We start from the raw sequence: 16995 nt of genomic DNA on the forward strand, positions 1-16995 counted from the left end.
TTCCTGACAGTCTCAATAACCCACCACGCAGAGAAGAATGGACTTTTGTCTTCCTGAAAACCACATGGCGTGAAGAGAGTAGAGTCAGAATCAAAGGATGTTCATGATTTATGAAAAGAAGATTAAAAAAGAAAAAAAAACCTCAAACAATCCCTGTAATTTTGACACCTTTAAAAATTTAAACTCATAGAGAGAGGCTAGTGACCTGTGTAAATCCATTATCTTTCCCACTAAATAGACAAGTGGACTGGAACGGAGTTGCTGCAGTCAGATGCTGGTCAAGTTGCAACTTCATTTTTCTACCAAACAATGCAACACATTCAGATGCAGTGTCTGTCACTCATTATTCATTCGGAGTAGGACCTTACGCCTCATTGGAACTACTTGCTATGTAAGCTGCTGCTCCGTGAAAAAACAGCCCCCAGCCCACAGTGAGTAGGCTGATAGTTGCAACGTTGTGTTTTAACTCAGACTATCGATTAATTGCAATTAACTCAACAAATTTAACCTGATTAAAAATTAATCATGATTCATCAGTTTTAATTGTACTATTAAACAATAGAAGGCCAGCTGAAATTTATTACAAATTTTGGATGTTTTTCTACATTATCAAATATATTGATTTCAATCATAATACATAATACAAAGTGCACACTGCTCACTTTATATTATTTTTATTACAAATATTTGCACTAAAAATTATACAATAAATAGTATTTTTCAATTCACCTCATACAAGTACTGAGGTGCAATCTCTTTATCATGAAAACTCAACTTACAAATGGTTACATAACTACATTAAAAAACAAAGCAATGTAAAACTTTAGCCTACAAGTCCATTCAGTCCTACTTTTTGATCAGCTACTCACAAAGACAGAAAAGTTGGTTTACAATTACAGGAGATAATGCTGCCTGCTTATTTACAATGTTACCTGAAAACAAGTGTCTGCATGGATGACTTTTGTAGATGGCATTGTGTATTTATGCGCCAGCTATGTGAAACATTCCTATGTCCTTTAATGCTTCAGCCTCCATTCCAGAGGACATGCTTCTATGCTGATGATGCTCATTAAAAAAAATGTGCTAATTAAATTTGTTATTGAACTCTTTGGGGGGAGAACCGTATGTCTCCAGCACTGTTTTACCTGCATTCTGCCATATATATCAGGTTATGATAATCTTGGATGACAACTTGGCACATATTGTTCATTCACTTTCTCTACAGATTTAACAAAACGTGAAGAAGGTACTGTATGGGGGCTCTGGGTGAAACAAGGGCAAACCTAGCCCTGGGAGAGGGCTGAAAAGGCAGAGAAAGCAATTGAGGCCAATAGCAGTCAATTAGGGAACACCTGGGATCCTGGAGAGGAGGAGGAGAGATTTGTTTGACAGAGCTGGAGCTGGAGCTGTGGAGCAGGAAGAACCTGGCTGCTTGGATAAGCAAGAGAGGGTAACTGAGACAGAGCAGGACCAGGGAAGAGCAAGCAGAACTGGGGCGCTCTGAACAGGCAAACTCCCAGGCTGAGGCCTTGCTCACCAGACATGAGAAAACTAGGAGGCAGTCAGGTCAGCAGAAGGCAACAGGTCCACTCCTTTGCCAATGATGAGTGGCCATGTCAGACTGCAGTTTGCCTGCAGGGCAGGGGCTAGATGATGAAAGGCAATGAGTCACTGAGGCAAGGTGGGTATACGGGGCTGGGGTGTCCTGGGAGGAGAGGATCCCAGAGTGTGGCGGCGCTGCTGCAGGGCAGTACCATGAGCAAAGGGCACTGGGGGCAAGGAGGGACACAAGGCCTGAACCAGTACAGAAAAGAGGTAAGTGAGGGTGAGACACAAGGTAGCAGTAGGTGCTCCAAGGCTGAGGATCATTCCTGAGGAGACCAGCAGGACGGACCACAGTGGTGAGTCACGATCCTGTTACACGTACCGAAGTGAGATTTCTAAAGATAGCTATAGCACTTGATCCAAGGTTTAAGAGTCTGAAGTACCTTCCAAAATCGGAGCATGATGAGGTGTAAAGCATGCATTCAGAGGCAGAAACTACAGAACCTGAACCACCAAAAAATAAAATCAACCTTGTGCTGGTGGCATCTGACTCAGATGAATAAAATGAACATATGCCAGTCTGCACTGCTTTGGATCATGATCGAGCAGAGCCTGCCATCAGCATGGACATATGTCATCTGGAAGGGTGGTGGAAGCATGAAGGGACATATAAATCTTTAGATCATCTGGCATGTAAATAGAACGCCAGTGACAAAAGTGCCATGTGCACACCTGTTCTCACTTTCAGGTGACATTGTAAACGAAAAGCAGCAGCGTTATCTCCAGAAAACGTGAACAAGCTGAATTGTCTGAGCGACTGGCTGAACAAGAAATAGAACTGAGTAGACTTACAGGCTCTAACGTTGTATGTTTTATTTCTGAATGGGGTGGGAGGTTTGTACATGATTCTTTGTTTATAACTTCAACTTTCACAATAAAGAGATTGCAGTACAGTACTTGCATTAGGTGAGCTGAAAAATATTAATTTGTTTTTACAATGCAAACATCTGTAATAAAAATAAGGTGAGCAATGTACACGTTGTATTCTTCAGAGCAATATATTTGAAAATATAGAAAACATGCAAAAATATTTAAATCGATACTATTCTATTGTTTAAAAGTATGATGAATCATTATTAATGTTTTAATTGCTTGACAGCCCTAGTTTTAATCACATAAATTAAAGCCTGATATGTAAAAAATGACTTCTGAAATTAAATTACCATCCATGCCATTTAAAAGGCAAAACACACCTAACTCATTTGAAAGTAACAGTGAATAGATGAATGACTTCTGCGGGAAACTGTGACTTATTTTCCTTTCCATACTACACGCCAGGGTGGGCAACCTTTGGCTGAAGGTCCACATACAGCCCATTGGTCCTCTAGACATTTTGTTTACCGTTGCCTATGTGCAGGGTTTCAATCTGTGTAGGTTTTTTTCCTACCAGTATTACTGTTCGAAAGTGACACACATGTAAAGCAAGGTGTGTGCAGATTACACACAACATTGACCGAGAGAGCCGTGCACTGCCTCTGCAGCCAATCAAAGCGCTGCTACGGTTCAATTGGCACACCCTGCAAATTCTAGGTACACAGACGGAGACAGACAAACTACCTTATCCCAGGAGACGATCTTGGTTACAACAATCTTGCAACCGATGGAGGTGAAGGAGGGCCACTTAGGTTGTGCAATGCTGCCATAGACCTTGACTTGTTCTACTTTCCGCTTGCACCTCAACATTTTCGATATCTCCATAACTGATTGTGGCATTATAGATTAAGGCCTCTCACAATCAACACAACAAGCTATTGCCTTTCTTACTCCTTGACATGCCTTTCCATCATTTCTTAGGGACAATGAATTCTTTATTGGGTAGAGTTTGGTTTTTATTAAAGACGTGAAATAAAACAACATTGTATTTATTCAGATATGAAGATTAATGCTATCCTGAGAAAATTCTGATTAAATCTGGATTTACTTTTGCATCAGTAAAACAGGTTATTAAAAAAAAAGAAAAGAAAGAAAAAGCAGCAGCACTGCTCAGTAAATACTATTAAAAACTCCTATCACCATGACAAGCAAAACTGACCTCTAATAAAAATGTAAAGTCAATGGGCCTTTGACTATCAGATATGGGATCAGTCATCTGCAAGCAATGTAGATACTACACAAGCCCTAATGAGAGAAGTAGTAGCAAAAAGGAATTCCTCAACAGGAAGTGTATTTTCCTAGATGCTAAAGCTCATTTCCTAACCTCAGAAGACTTTAACAATAATAGAAAACTCCTAAAGTATATTATGGGGAAATTCTATGCCCTGTATTATTCAGGAGAGCTAAGCAGATGATACACAAAGACATCTCTTACATGCAGGGCAGACACTCCCAAAGAAAAAAGGCAGAGGGGCTGAGGTCCTTTTGAAAAACAGATCTGGAAAATTTGCCTATTCAGGTTTTAGTTTCTCTCTTTCTCTATGTCATAAAATATGCCAGGATGCCGATGTTATGGTACTTTACCTCTACCTTTTGGGTTTGCAATTTCAGATTTCATCCTCAAGAACAAAGCGAATTCCTGCAATTTATGGCTAGGGGGCATAGCAATAGGGTAGTTGGAAAGAAAAGAACTGTGTCCACTTTCCTCTCAAAAAAGAATATGTTATAGACAGTCTCCAGAAGTCGCTGCTGATCCACTCCTAGGCTGAGATGGGAGTTATCAAGAAGAAAGACTGCAGGAGCAAATGATTTTGAAACAGTCATGAACAATGACAGAGGTCTGGAAACAACCTACAATTTTCACCAAGGCTGCACAAAACAATCCCTATTTGAGCAGCTCTTTCATATGAGCTTCTTTTTCCAACTTTGGATAATTACTTTCTGCTCAAAAAATTGCCAGCGGCTAATTCAACTGCAGAGACTATTTGTAAAATAACAGAATATTAGAGAGTTCAAAGAAATGTTAGGCCATCTAATCTATCCCCTGGAGGATCTAGTTCAGGGATGGGCAAGACAGCCTCCATGAGCTATATCCGGCCTGCCAAGCCAGCGGATCCAGCCAGCCACCGCCCTGTCACTACCCTGCCCCCAGGCCAATCAGAAAACAGCTGGCAGTTCTCTCCAGCAGCTGTGTGCCCCTGGCAAGGTCCCTGATTGGCCTGGAGGCAGGGGGAGTGCACGAAATCTCCTCCTGCTGCAGCACCTGGAGGGAACCGCCAGCTGTTCTAAAACAGCTGGCGATTCTCTCTAGACATCGGGGGTTGGGCGCAAAGACTTCATGCATTCCCTGAGGCCAATCAGGGTCTGTGGGCAGGGAGGCACAAGAAGTTTCCTGGCCCCACCCCTGCTGGGACTGCTCAGGGCCACTTCAGAAAATTTTGAAGTGCCCCCCTCCTTTTAAAAATTATTGCCCACCCCGATCTAGGTCATCCTTTGTCCTGTGCAAGATAGTCCCTAGACGGAACAAGTGCAGGATAATGCATTCAGTATGTTCTCCATCACTTTGACCTAACTACTTTTAAGTGCCCCAGGCAACAATGCTTCCTCTACTTAATGTGACAGATTATTCCATACTGTCACTGATCTCACAATAAGGACATTTTCCTTGATATTCACCCCCTACATTTTTAGCGCCTGTCCAAACCAGCTGTGTAGTGTTACTGGGAGCTGCTGTGTTCCACTGAGAAGTTGCTAATGTTCAGTGGTGGATGACATGAGCGATTATATTTTTCACAGACGGCTGTCGCGTTTGTTTGGTTTTTTTTGCTGTGAAAGACACTACAGAAATATAAATAACTATCACTATTATGTGTTTGATTATGACGATGAATTGTATATACATATTTTATACACTAACCCCACAACTAGCACATTTTCAAACAAAAAGGCCAAATTTCCCAACAGCTATTCAGCTGGATGTAAAACTATGACTCCTGCAATCAGGGGTTCACCTTACATATTACAGCGTCTGCCCACTCGCACTGCAGGGCTTGCTGTAAGAAGACAGGAAATCTGAGATATGAAGTAGCCGGCTCATGGAATTAGACTCCATCCTCTTTGATGCAGAGTCTGCCTCTTCCTACGTAACAGTGTCTAGAAAGTGGAGGGTTCGACTAGTATAAAAGGAGAGGCGTCCATCACACCACCTGTCAGAGAACATTTGAGCTGAGCCTCATGGAGGGGGCGGGAGGTCAATGGGGCTGAACCCCACAGGGGTGAAAGCAGCCTTGGCGGAGGGGAGGGGGATTCTGGTGGTCAGGGCTTCAGCCGGTTTGTCTACCGTCACAATGGGACAGGTAATGCTAGTATGAAATAATAGTTGCACAAGATGTAAGAAGTGAAGGCTGCAATGAATAAATCCCCTGGGGCCTGCTTAAAGCATTTTATTATTAATATTATTTAAATTACTGTAGTGTCAAAGCCATCCTAGCATGTATGTTCCAAGCAAACTGCATGTTCACTGTCAATCAGCACTGGACTGAGACTAATTTCACAGAGCCCACCAAGCAGTCATCAGAGGATAATGACTTCTAGACACCAATGATCCGGGCTGGACTCAAGCCAGTTAGCTAGAGGTGAAAGAATCCATCTTCTAAGCTATTCAGAATCTTCCGAGCCATCCAGGTCACAAGTGCAGCGTGTTAAAAAAAAATCCAGCAACACCAAAGCATCCCAAAACAAATTGGCAACAAAGAGATGACAGTGAGAAAACAAAAGCTAGTGAGCCCTGAAATTAACTCATTTTACTGGGCTCATTCTTAAGTGACCTTCGTCTCTCTTAGTTATAACCTTTCAGCAGCTGCATAAACCCCGGCTTCAGCTATTTATTGCACAGTATGGTAAGTGGCAGTCTAAAAGTGTGTGAGAGAGAGAGAATTAAAAAGACAGCATAAAATACAGCTTTATAAATTGAGTTTATAGGATCATAGAAGTCAGAAATTGGACAGATGTATCAAATTGTCCAGTCTATTTTCCAGTCTCTATAGGATTGTTCCCTACAGATTATTTCATAGGGTTCAGTCTACTCTACAGCATTTTTAAATTTTCCGAGTGATGGGGCTTTCACCATGTCTCTTGGGAGATTAGTCAACAGCCAAACACATTTCTGTTTCGCATCCTCCTCTGAGCAGAGCATCCAGGCACGGCACAAAATCTTGAATTCTATTGTCTGGCTTTTCAAGTTTAACTCTCACCCTCATGCCCAGCTCCATACCCACAACACAAACCTCAGGCCTAGCTTTTAAACTCATCCTATCTTACCTTTCCCGGCAGATACTTAATTATTTCACCACTGTTCTCTGTGATTCTTTCGCACTTTAGTATCAGCCATAAAGCATGTCATTTTCTTCTGTGTCAGAAAGATAATGTCAAATATGATGAGACCTAATGCCAATTTCTCAGGTACCTAAACAGAAACTTCCCCCAACCTGCTTCATTACCACTTATCCATGTCCTTTGCTTATGGTCTTTTAATTGATTTCAGATACATATGACAATCTCCCTTTCCCAAGCCATTTGAATTAAGCTTTCATGAAATATAGTATCCACTGTTTTACCAAAACCTAGCCATATTACAACTATCTTGTTCCTTTCAACCATGAAGGTCCAGAGCCTGTAAACTATGATGAAGGTATGCTGAAGATGAAGACTAGGGCTACGTCTACACTGGCCCCTTTTCCGGAAGGGGCATGTAAATTTCACTAGTCGTCGTAGGGAAATCCGCGGGGGATTTAAATATCCCCCGCGGCATTTAAATAAAAATGTCCGCCGCTTTTTTCCGGCTTTTAAAAAAGCCGGAAAAGAGCGTCTACACTGGCCCCGATCCTCCGGAAAAAGTGCCCTTTTCCGGAGGGTCTTATTCCTACTCAAAGGAATAAGGGCACTTTTTCCGGAGGATCGGGGCCAGTGTAGACGCTCTTTTCCGGCTTTTTTAAAAGCCGGAAAAAAGCGGCGGACATTTTTATTTAAATGCCGCGGGGGATATTTAAATCCCCCGCGGATTTCCCTACGACGACTAGTGAAATTTACATGCCCCTTCCGGAAAAGGGGCCAGTGTAGACGTAGCCCTGATGTATTATAATTAGGACCACTCATCTGCTTACATCTCAGCACACGCATAAGTGTTTGCCATAAGGAGTCTAATTTTGTACTGCTATAAAAAAAAGCAATCAAATTCATCTACCCCACGTTTTTCTTCATATATCAATGGGGTTTATTGATTGTAGTTCTGGTTGTTGTCCCTTAGGGTTATGTCATCATTGCCACTAAGCAGTCCCTTAACAAAAGCCCCTAAGCCTGAGTCAGCTAGCATGGGTGTCTAACTACAGATTCCCTAGAGGTGAAATGCTGGCCTCACTGAATCATTCACTTAAACGGAGTCAGGATTTAATTTTCACAATGTATCATACTATACTGTGGATGGATTTATGGGACAGTAATTGTCCTGATCACTCTTCTTTCTTTCTTTGAAGTTTGCCAAGGCTTTCCAAATTAATTAGCAGTGGTATAATAAAGTAGCTAGTTCCCTTAATTCTACAGTGACCATGTCAATCAAACCAGTACAGATTTTCCCTTTTCTGTTTTTCAACAATAGTTATTTTCCTTACTACTTCTTTTCATGCTCTCAAAGACATGCACAAAAGGAATTTGCTATCTCAGCAATTTTCATAGCCATTAAAGAACCAGATTTTCAGAAATACTCAGCTCTCCCATTTAGGCATCAAAATATTCAGCAAAAATCTGGCCAGTGTCACAGTGGGATCTTCTGTGCCTTAATTGTGTTGTTTTAGGACTCCTCTGTGGCTCTCCCCAGCATTTTTAATGCTCCCTTCCATTGCACATTACTCACTGAGTTTCTGAATTCCCCAACATTTGCTTTCCTGAAATCTAGCTGGCCTGTAATGACTGCATCTGTACTATGCTAGATTCAAGCAGCTCACCTTTTTGTTTCAGGGGATCTCACTTTTTGGTTATTTTTTTAAACATCCAAACCCACAATTTTTTCACTTAAAATAGCTAGTGGAAGTTGTTTAGACTCAGCTCCTCAAAAGTACTTAGGGATGTATCTCCCGTGGATTTACATGACAGTTCGAAGCTTAAATATCTTTGAGTTTCTGGGCTGAGTGGCCACCTTCAGTACTTTTATTTGACACACAGTGAGGAGCGGAGAGGGAGAGAGAAATGCACTACACCGATTGGATGTTGCTCTTGACCCATCCCCATGTCCAACATTCCCTGGCTGAGCTGGCCCAGGAGTTGCTCTCCCACACGTATTCAGGGGTTTAATCACTGGCCCAGAGTTGGGTTGCAGTGAATTGTGTTCCTCACACAGACCAAGTCAGCAAATGAGAATTGCAGTCCACTGAGCATCAGGGTTTTTGTTGGCTTTGCATAAAACAATATGGCCAAGGGACAGTGTTCCCTGTACACTGAGCGCTTGGGTGACCGCCCAGGAGAGATTCAAATGACACCAAGCTAATTAGCAAAGCACCCACAGCCTCTCACAGATGGCAGCATGTGTTTTTTATTGGTGGTGCCCACCTGCACATAACAACATTTATTCCGCATGCAGATGGAAAGAATTAGAGGGAACACTGACCAAGGGGTATGTAAAACAGAATTTTGGCCAAGCAGCCCACAGGAACTGGGTCAAAAGTCAGGCAAGAGTCACCATTGCATGCAAAGAGGACCTGGTTCACATCCCAGTCACATGCTTGTAAATCAGGAATAACTGCAGTGATGTCATTATCCTGCTGCCAAAGTGATGTAAGGCCCGAGAGATTCACCACTGAAGAAGTGAACACAATTGCACAGAGAAAGATGCATCTTTAGCAGCAGATGTGGATAATAAACTGGCCTGTTCCCACGACCCCATAGTGCATCCAAAATACCACGGATTTGTATGAGCTGTAGACTCTCTCCAGAAAGTGTGAGGGGAGGGGGAAGGGAAGAAGATCAAACATTAAAAAGTGCAGAAAAATAATGTCTAGCAGGAATGGAAGCAGCAGTGACGGTGGAGAGATTTTCCAGCCAGGTTGACAACCCTGCTTCATTCTTGCTGTTCTAAACCAAATGCATTACTCCAGCTTTGTTCTCCTTCCCTGTCTTGTATGTGGTTGGCTGACCTGCAGTCAGTACCCTGCTGCACTGAACGCAAGCTCTGGGTAGATGCTAGGAGCTGGGCAGGTGACATAGATCACAAAACTCCCCGTGCTAGTGCTGGTCTCACTGTCCCATTTGAGTCACTGTAATTCCCAGTACGAAATTATCTCACTCACTTGACCTACACTAAAGATTGGCCTGAACTCTCAGCAATGGATCCACATCACGAATCCCCACCACTCCCAAGTTCAGATCCTGGATTTTGTTTTTACCTGTTCAATATACACTGCAGAGGCCAGCTGTGAAATTTAGTCCAGGAATCCAAGCCCAACTCCAGGCCAAAGGGTACTTTGACACAGGACCTACTTCTAGTATTGTAAGGACATTAAAAAGGTTTCTAAACAAGAAAAACCCTCAGCACTTAACCCAGTCAAATTACTGTGTAGCAAGTAAGTCTAGAAACATGGCACGTTTAAAAGGATTTGTTGGTTTTGTAGGCATCAGACACCCTCCTAATACTCCAGTGGAAGTGAGGAACCACAGCGTTAATACACAATAGGAAAACACACACATGCACAAGGCAAGGTCCCTGCAGCCAAGTCCAGCCATAAATTTAGGCGGCTGACTCTACAGCCGTCTGTCGCCCTGCTGCTGAGCCTGGCTGCATTGAAAAGGCCAATTGTGACAGGTCAGTGGAGATGTACAAAGCACTGTTTAGATATCCAGAAACATCTTGGGTCAACGAGCCACAGCAAGACGCCATGCAATGCTATGAGTGACCATTTAGCGGCAATACACAAAACAGTAAAGGAGGGGCCAGAAGTGGGGGGGGTTTACCCCCTTTTCTTTTTCTTTCCATCTTTTTGAGCCTTGGATGCTGCCTTGCAGCAACAGAACTGTATGGAATGCCACAGCTAATCAATGCGCGGATCTATTTTGTATCCACATCTGATTTCCCTTTTTTGGGGCCCAGACCAACACGATTCCAAAAACTACTTGGCAATCATGCTTTCTGATCAGCCCCAGGGGTGCGAAACCGTCACAAGCTTCCTGACAAAGTGAGACAGAGCCAAGGGAAACAAACAGCACTGTGGCATTCCTGCCTGGGAGCCACAAAATCTTTATCATCTGAAAGCTTCCCAAGCCCCCGTCAAAACGATTATGAAAACTGCTGAAACCAGAGCTTTTCTGAGAAGCCAGTCAAGGAGCCTCAGCACCAGCAAGAAGATAGGTGGGGGGTAGGAATCATCACTTGCTCTTAAGCTTATTTATTGGCATGCATTTAACACAGACACAACAACAAGAAGCAATAAATCACAACCCATGATAAGTGCCAGATGGAAAGCCCCAGATGAAATTCAAAACATCCCTCTTGAAACAACTGAGCACTGAAATAAATACAAAGGAAGTTGGTACATCCAGGATATTAAAAGGGAAAAGTTTCAGGAAGTTGACATTGAGAAATGCCCTACAAAGCAGTTTCTACTGGGGGGAAAGGGGACACCACCATCCACTCTAAATGAATGGTTTCAAACTTTTTTTTCCATTTGCTTTTTTGCAATGTACCCTCTCTGTGCTTCTCCAGATCTCACAATAGTATCCCAGAGTTTCTCCCCATCTTCTTTTGAACTCAGGATCCACCACAGTATTACCTGCAAAATCCCATTAATTGACCAATTTTCTCTGAACACAGTCTGGCTTATCACGTTGTACAAATGTGTGCGCAGTTTGGTACCCAGCCTGTTGATAGTAAGTTTCAATTAACCCTGTCCCAGATACTTCTATTTAGGCCAAACCTACTCACTGGACAGTATCCAAAACTCTGATCCAATTGATTGTAGGAGGCAAGATTTTGAGTTGCCAGTCACTCCTGAGAGAAAAATCTGATTTGGAGAAGATGTAAAACCCTCCCTGAGGTCGGCTGGCTTTCAATCATCTGAGATAGACCTTCGCCATGAAGTCAAATGCTGACTGTAACTTGTGTGAGAGTGTGTATGTTCTAAACTACTGTATACCACTAACTTGGAGCAAAGGGGGATGACCAAGGAAGAAGTTGTGCCTGCCAGTTCCATGTGTGGAGGAGACTCTCAGCACTGGCCTACACTTAATAACTCCCCTTATATTTGAAATAACAAACTGAGTGTCCACACTACCAAGCACGTTACAGTATTTAAAAATAAAGGGCTGGTTATTTTAAAATAACTCCTGCTTTCCACGAGGAATAATGCTTATGTCAAAATAGCGGTAGTGTGGATGCTCCACTGCTGCTATTTCAAAATAACTATTCCCCAGAGTCTTTCGAAGTAATTACTCCCCAGTGCTGCCTGGGGCTCTAAGTCAAAGTAGCACGTTCGCATTAAGGGAGCCTGCCTCGGACTAAAAATTAAATTATTGGAGATTGCCTAGAACTGGAAGGGACCTTGAAAGGTCATTGAGTCCCGTCCCCTGCCTTCAGAGCAGGACCAAGCCCCAACCCTGACAAATTTTTGCCCCAAATCCCTAAATGGCCTCTGTAAGGATTGAACTCACAACCCTGCATTTAACAGGCCAATGCTCAAACCACTGAGCTATACCTCCCCTGCTAATTTCAAGGCTTCCCTGTAGTGTGGACATGCTAGTTTGTAATAGTTATTATTTTGAAATAAGTTATTTCGAAATAATTTCCTAGTGTAGACATGCCCTCCGGAGGCAAAAAGGACTCGACTGCTATTTCGCCATTGTTACCTTCTCTCCCTCCTCCTCCCCAGTCTATGAAGTACTGGGATTCTGGGCCAGGGTGGGGTGTGTGGACAGGCTGAGACTAGAACATACACTGCCAGTCCTCTGGACCTGCAGAAATTCCTGGGGCACTGGCATCCTTTCTGTGGCCCCCGCTACAAGGTAGCAATCCCTTGAAAGGGAACACTGATGGCCAAGGAAGAATCTGCTAGCTTCCCACAAATCCCACAGGCTTTTTCTGGGTGGAGTCCACAGTCTGTTTCATTTGCAGGAGCAAACTCTGATTCTCCTAATGGGGTAGAGAGATTGTCATAGACTGACCGCCGGAGGTCAGAGCAGGAGTCAGGTGCCAGGAACTGGTGGCCAGCTACAGAAACAGTCAGGACGGGAATTGGGCCCAAGATGAGAGTCTGTAGCCAGGAACAGGGTACAAAAACAGGGATCTGGAACAATGCAGAAGATCAGGAATCAAACAGAACAGGAAGGCAGGAATCAGGAACAAGGCTGGGTGCAAGAGTCAGGCAAGAAGGAAGATCTGATATAGCTGCAGGCTAGGAATTCACTTTGTTGCTTGGACAACTTGCTGCACTGCTTTCTGGTTCAAAGAATGAGTCTGTGCCAACTGGAGAGGCCAAACATCTCCTCCAAATGGGAGCTTCATGGGCAGTGCCTATGGAGAACTAGGGTCCACCAGTCCATACTCTTTGCTGGTACCAGTCAGGTGGCAGCTGCAGTCAGAGGACTGTCCAGACACCTGCATTGGAGACCCACAATCCCTCATGGGACACCCTACCAGACACTTCCTTTCCCAAACTCATTCTCACAGATTTTTCACAGGGACAGATGACGAAGCCTATTAAAACAATGCTCCAAATTCAATGGTGTTTTGCCTGGATGTGCATGTTACAAGACTGTCTCACTAGGAAAACCTGTAGCACCAAATCAGCAACATAACTAAGGCTAAGCATGTTTGTCATGGCAATGACTTCCAGGAAGAAAATAATGATTTTTAGGGAGTTATATGATGATTTCAGTCACCCGGATCAATCTGTTATTGAACAAGACTCATCCATGAGTGCTCATAGCATTCTCTCTCTGTTACGTGGCGGGCATATAAGCTCTTCTTTAATCATTAGCATCCAAATCCTTCAGGCAACTTGGAAAACTTGACCAGACAGCCCATGGTTTACAATACAAATTGTTAAAAGGAAGGTCATTGGGAACTAGTGTCCAAATACCTTAAGGAGCCCCGAAAATCATGACTTTATAAAAGGATTACACGGAGCCCCAACTGGAACGTACTTTTATGACCTCAAACTGGGAACATTAACATTCTATAAATTGTCAGCAATTTTAATTTGGGAATATCATTCAAAAACAAACAGAAACATAGGGAAGAATTAGGATTCTCTTGATCCATATTGTATGTATATTCCTTTCAACTGTACTCTCCTATCTACTCTTAAAAGAACTTCTGCCACTAAGACCAAGGTAGGGTAGGAATGTTTTCCAGCACTGGTTCCTTTCTTCTATTAAATCCTTCCAGAATGAAACCCCTAAACCTTAATACATTCACTGCTACCAAGTTAAAGTTGAAGTAATGACTGATGTGGGGTTGTTTTGCCTAAAGAGAGACAATTAAACTTCTAAGGCTCAACAAGAATAGAAAGAGCAGGTGTTTTAATATTTAGACAAACACAACTTTAGAGCAAACTAGTTGATTATTTTAACACAGCTAGAAATTAAACAATAGTAATATTCACCATGTGGAATCAGACAGGTTTTGTGCTAGGCCAAGAAAGAGATAGCTAGTTTAGAGCATGCTAACGAACTGCCTCCTTTTAGCATGTACTGAGGACATCTATTTCAGACAAGGATCTCTGTATTTGAGGGAAGAGGCTGACATGGAGTGGTGCAAATGGGGTGCAAATAAGCAATGCCCCAATGCCCCGCAACTGGAACCACCACAAACTCTCGGACTGAAGATGGAAAACACAGATTACATGAGCACATGACTCAATCAGCCAGTATTACACTGCTTTGCCTACTGAAAATAGGTACAGCCCATCTAACTCTCCAAACACTTCTGTACTCAGTGTTGGGTGAATTACACCTCTGCTGTCAGGACTCAATACTGAAAATGTGTATGTGTGGAGGGATAATTTTATTTTAAAATGTTGAAGCCAAACAACAACATATTTTCAGGTGCCAGCTATATCTGTGCCCACAACATGCTGTTCCAATGAGCTATTGGCTTCTAAAAGAAACAAAAAGTAACTGCCCAACCCAGCCCTACACTGTTAAATGATTAGGAAGCAATCATTTATAAGCCACAATGGGCTAAGGGGACCAAGAATTCAGAATTCTTCAGTCTTTCAGCCAGTGAGAACTATAAGCAAAACATGAGGAGATGATAAAACCAAACACTGAAATGTCAAGTAAAAAAGTAAATATTGGAAGTTACTCCTTAGTAAACATGTGATTAAATTTCTAATGAGGACTAATTAATATTTACCAAAAACACCATCCCGTTGCTTCTGGCATGAGCACTATCAATCAAGATATACACACACACAAATATCTCATCCCTTTCTCCTGGTGATGAAAAAGGGCATTCTGAAATGAATCAGACTAGAATATGTTTCCCTGGTGCTTTCCTTTGAAGCTGGAGTGGAATATATCAGAGCAGTAAATTTGCTTACCCTTCTGTTCTGTACACTGAACACCTCTCCAGAGGAATTTTTAGCACTCCATTATTTAAACCCACAAAAAGTGACCTGTCACTATGCAGGATTTGGAGGCTTTTGATTGGTTCCTGTTGACCGTCGGGAAGAATCTGCATTTCCTCTAAATAACAACTCCTCAGGCTCCTATTAGTGGTAGAAAGTGCCTTCAAAATGGTGCCATACTCTAATGGAAGAAAAAGCAAGAAGCAAGTAAATCTTAGCAATATTGATTCAATTTTGTAGCTAGCACGAAGGCTAAAGATTAACAACATCCTATTTACATAGACACTTTAAGGCTTGTTTCCTCTAATTTTTTTGTAAACATTTTTGGTATCCAGGGTAGAAACTGCCTCAGCTTCACGGGTGCAATTCACTTCCAGAAGCACTGAAGGAATTTTTATAGCGGAGCTGCTAATAGCCATTGAACCAAACTGTACACCCTTCCCGGCCAATGGAAAGTGGCACAGACTGGGACGCTGCCTCCCACACCTCCCATTGGCAAGGAACAGCAATCTTCAGCCAATGGGAGCTGTAGGAAGCAGCGTAGACTGGTACACCACTTCCCACATGTAAGGGGACTGTTAACCCCTTACTAAAACCCAGTGGGAGTTTTTGGTTGGCCAGCTCCCAGTACCAAAAGGGGAAGGGTCCATGAGAAATCAGGGCCCTGAGACTGACAGACCCCAGGGACAATGGGAAGAAGCCAACACTCCAGCTCAGCCTGATTGACAGGTTGGACAGGCAAATGAGGAAATTAGGAGGTTAGGTTCCATCCTCCGTGTGAGCAGGGATTTTCTGGGTCTCTCTGAGAAAAGGAGAGAGAGCAGAGAAGAGCAAGCTGTACTGAGGGGCAGTCCTGCAGTGACAGAGCCAGACACACACAGCCCAAGGAGTGCAAGCTGTACTGAGTGGCAGTTCTGCAGCAACAGAGCCAGGCACACACAGCCCAAGGTGGGCAGACCCTGTGGTGAGCAGCAGACTTACAGTGATCAGAGAGCCAAAGGGGTCAGAGACGCAATGCAAGGAGCCAGAGGCTGGCAAAGCAGCACAGTCTGCAGCTGGGTGTGGTGAGCAGCTGGGACCAGCAAAGTGGGGGGCGAGGTTCTGGGCAGGGAGATGCCACCAGTCAAGAGGCCCTGCAGGCCAGACTTGGAGAGGGATTGTAACTCCAACTAAGAGAGGGGTCCTGCCACCTAGAGCCTGAGGCCGTGTGGTCACTGCCAGAGCAAGCGTATTCAACCTGCAGCCCCCTTGCAGCACAGCCAGGGCCTGAGAGAGAGCCCTGGGACTCATAAGGAACAGACTGTGAACTGTCCTTACACTCTGCAGACTGCTGTTTGTGATGTCCCCGTGCTACAGAGCGGGGCTGTGTGTTCTCATTTAACCATTCTCATTTTTTCCTTTTTCTTTTCTTTTTAATCAGCTGCTGTTTAATAAACTGTATTCACTTTGGGTATGTCTACACTACAAAGTTAATTCGAACTAACAGACGTTAGTTCGAATTAACTTTGATAGGCGCTACACATGCAAACCGCTAGTTCGAACTTAATTCGAACTAGGTAAACCTCATTGTACGAGGACTAAGCCTAATTCGAATTAACTAGTTCGAATTAAGGGCTGTGTAGCCACTTAATTCGAACTAGTGGGAGGCTAGCCCTCCCCAGCTTGCCCTGGTGGCCACTCTGGGCACCACCAGGGAAACTCTTCTGCCCCCCTCCCGGCCCCGGAGCCCTTAAAGGAGCACGGGCTGGCTACGGTGCCCGTGCCAGGTGCAAGTCTGCCAGCACCCAGCCAGCAGACCCTGCACCTGGCACGGCACGAGCCAGTCACCCGCTGCCACCCAGCCCTCCCCCTCTTCCCAGGACCAGGCTGGCGGCTCCCAGGAGCCTGCCCGGGGCCGCAAGAGGAGGGC

The 16995-nt window shown here is 43.7% G+C and overlaps 1 protein-coding gene across 9 annotated transcripts in view; it reads right to left on the reverse strand.

Annotated features, from left to right (window-relative positions):
- The window catches only part of SEMA5B (semaphorin 5B), a 372195-nt gene that overhangs the window by 61324 nt on the left and 293876 nt on the right, over positions 1 to 16995 (reverse strand). For all 9 annotated transcript variants that reach the window (XM_075933113.1, XM_075933119.1, XM_075933111.1 and 6 more), the window contains one exon: positions 15060 to 15267. In XM_075933113.1, the coding sequence (XP_075789228.1) occupies positions 15060 to 15267 (208 nt within the window). The remainder of the gene's footprint in view (positions 1 to 15059; positions 15268 to 16995) is intronic.

This window comes from Pelodiscus sinensis, chromosome 7 (genome assembly GCF_049634645.1).
Source record: "Pelodiscus sinensis isolate JC-2024 chromosome 7, ASM4963464v1, whole genome shotgun sequence".
Lineage (NCBI taxonomy): Eukaryota > Metazoa > Chordata > Testudines > Trionychidae > Pelodiscus > Pelodiscus sinensis.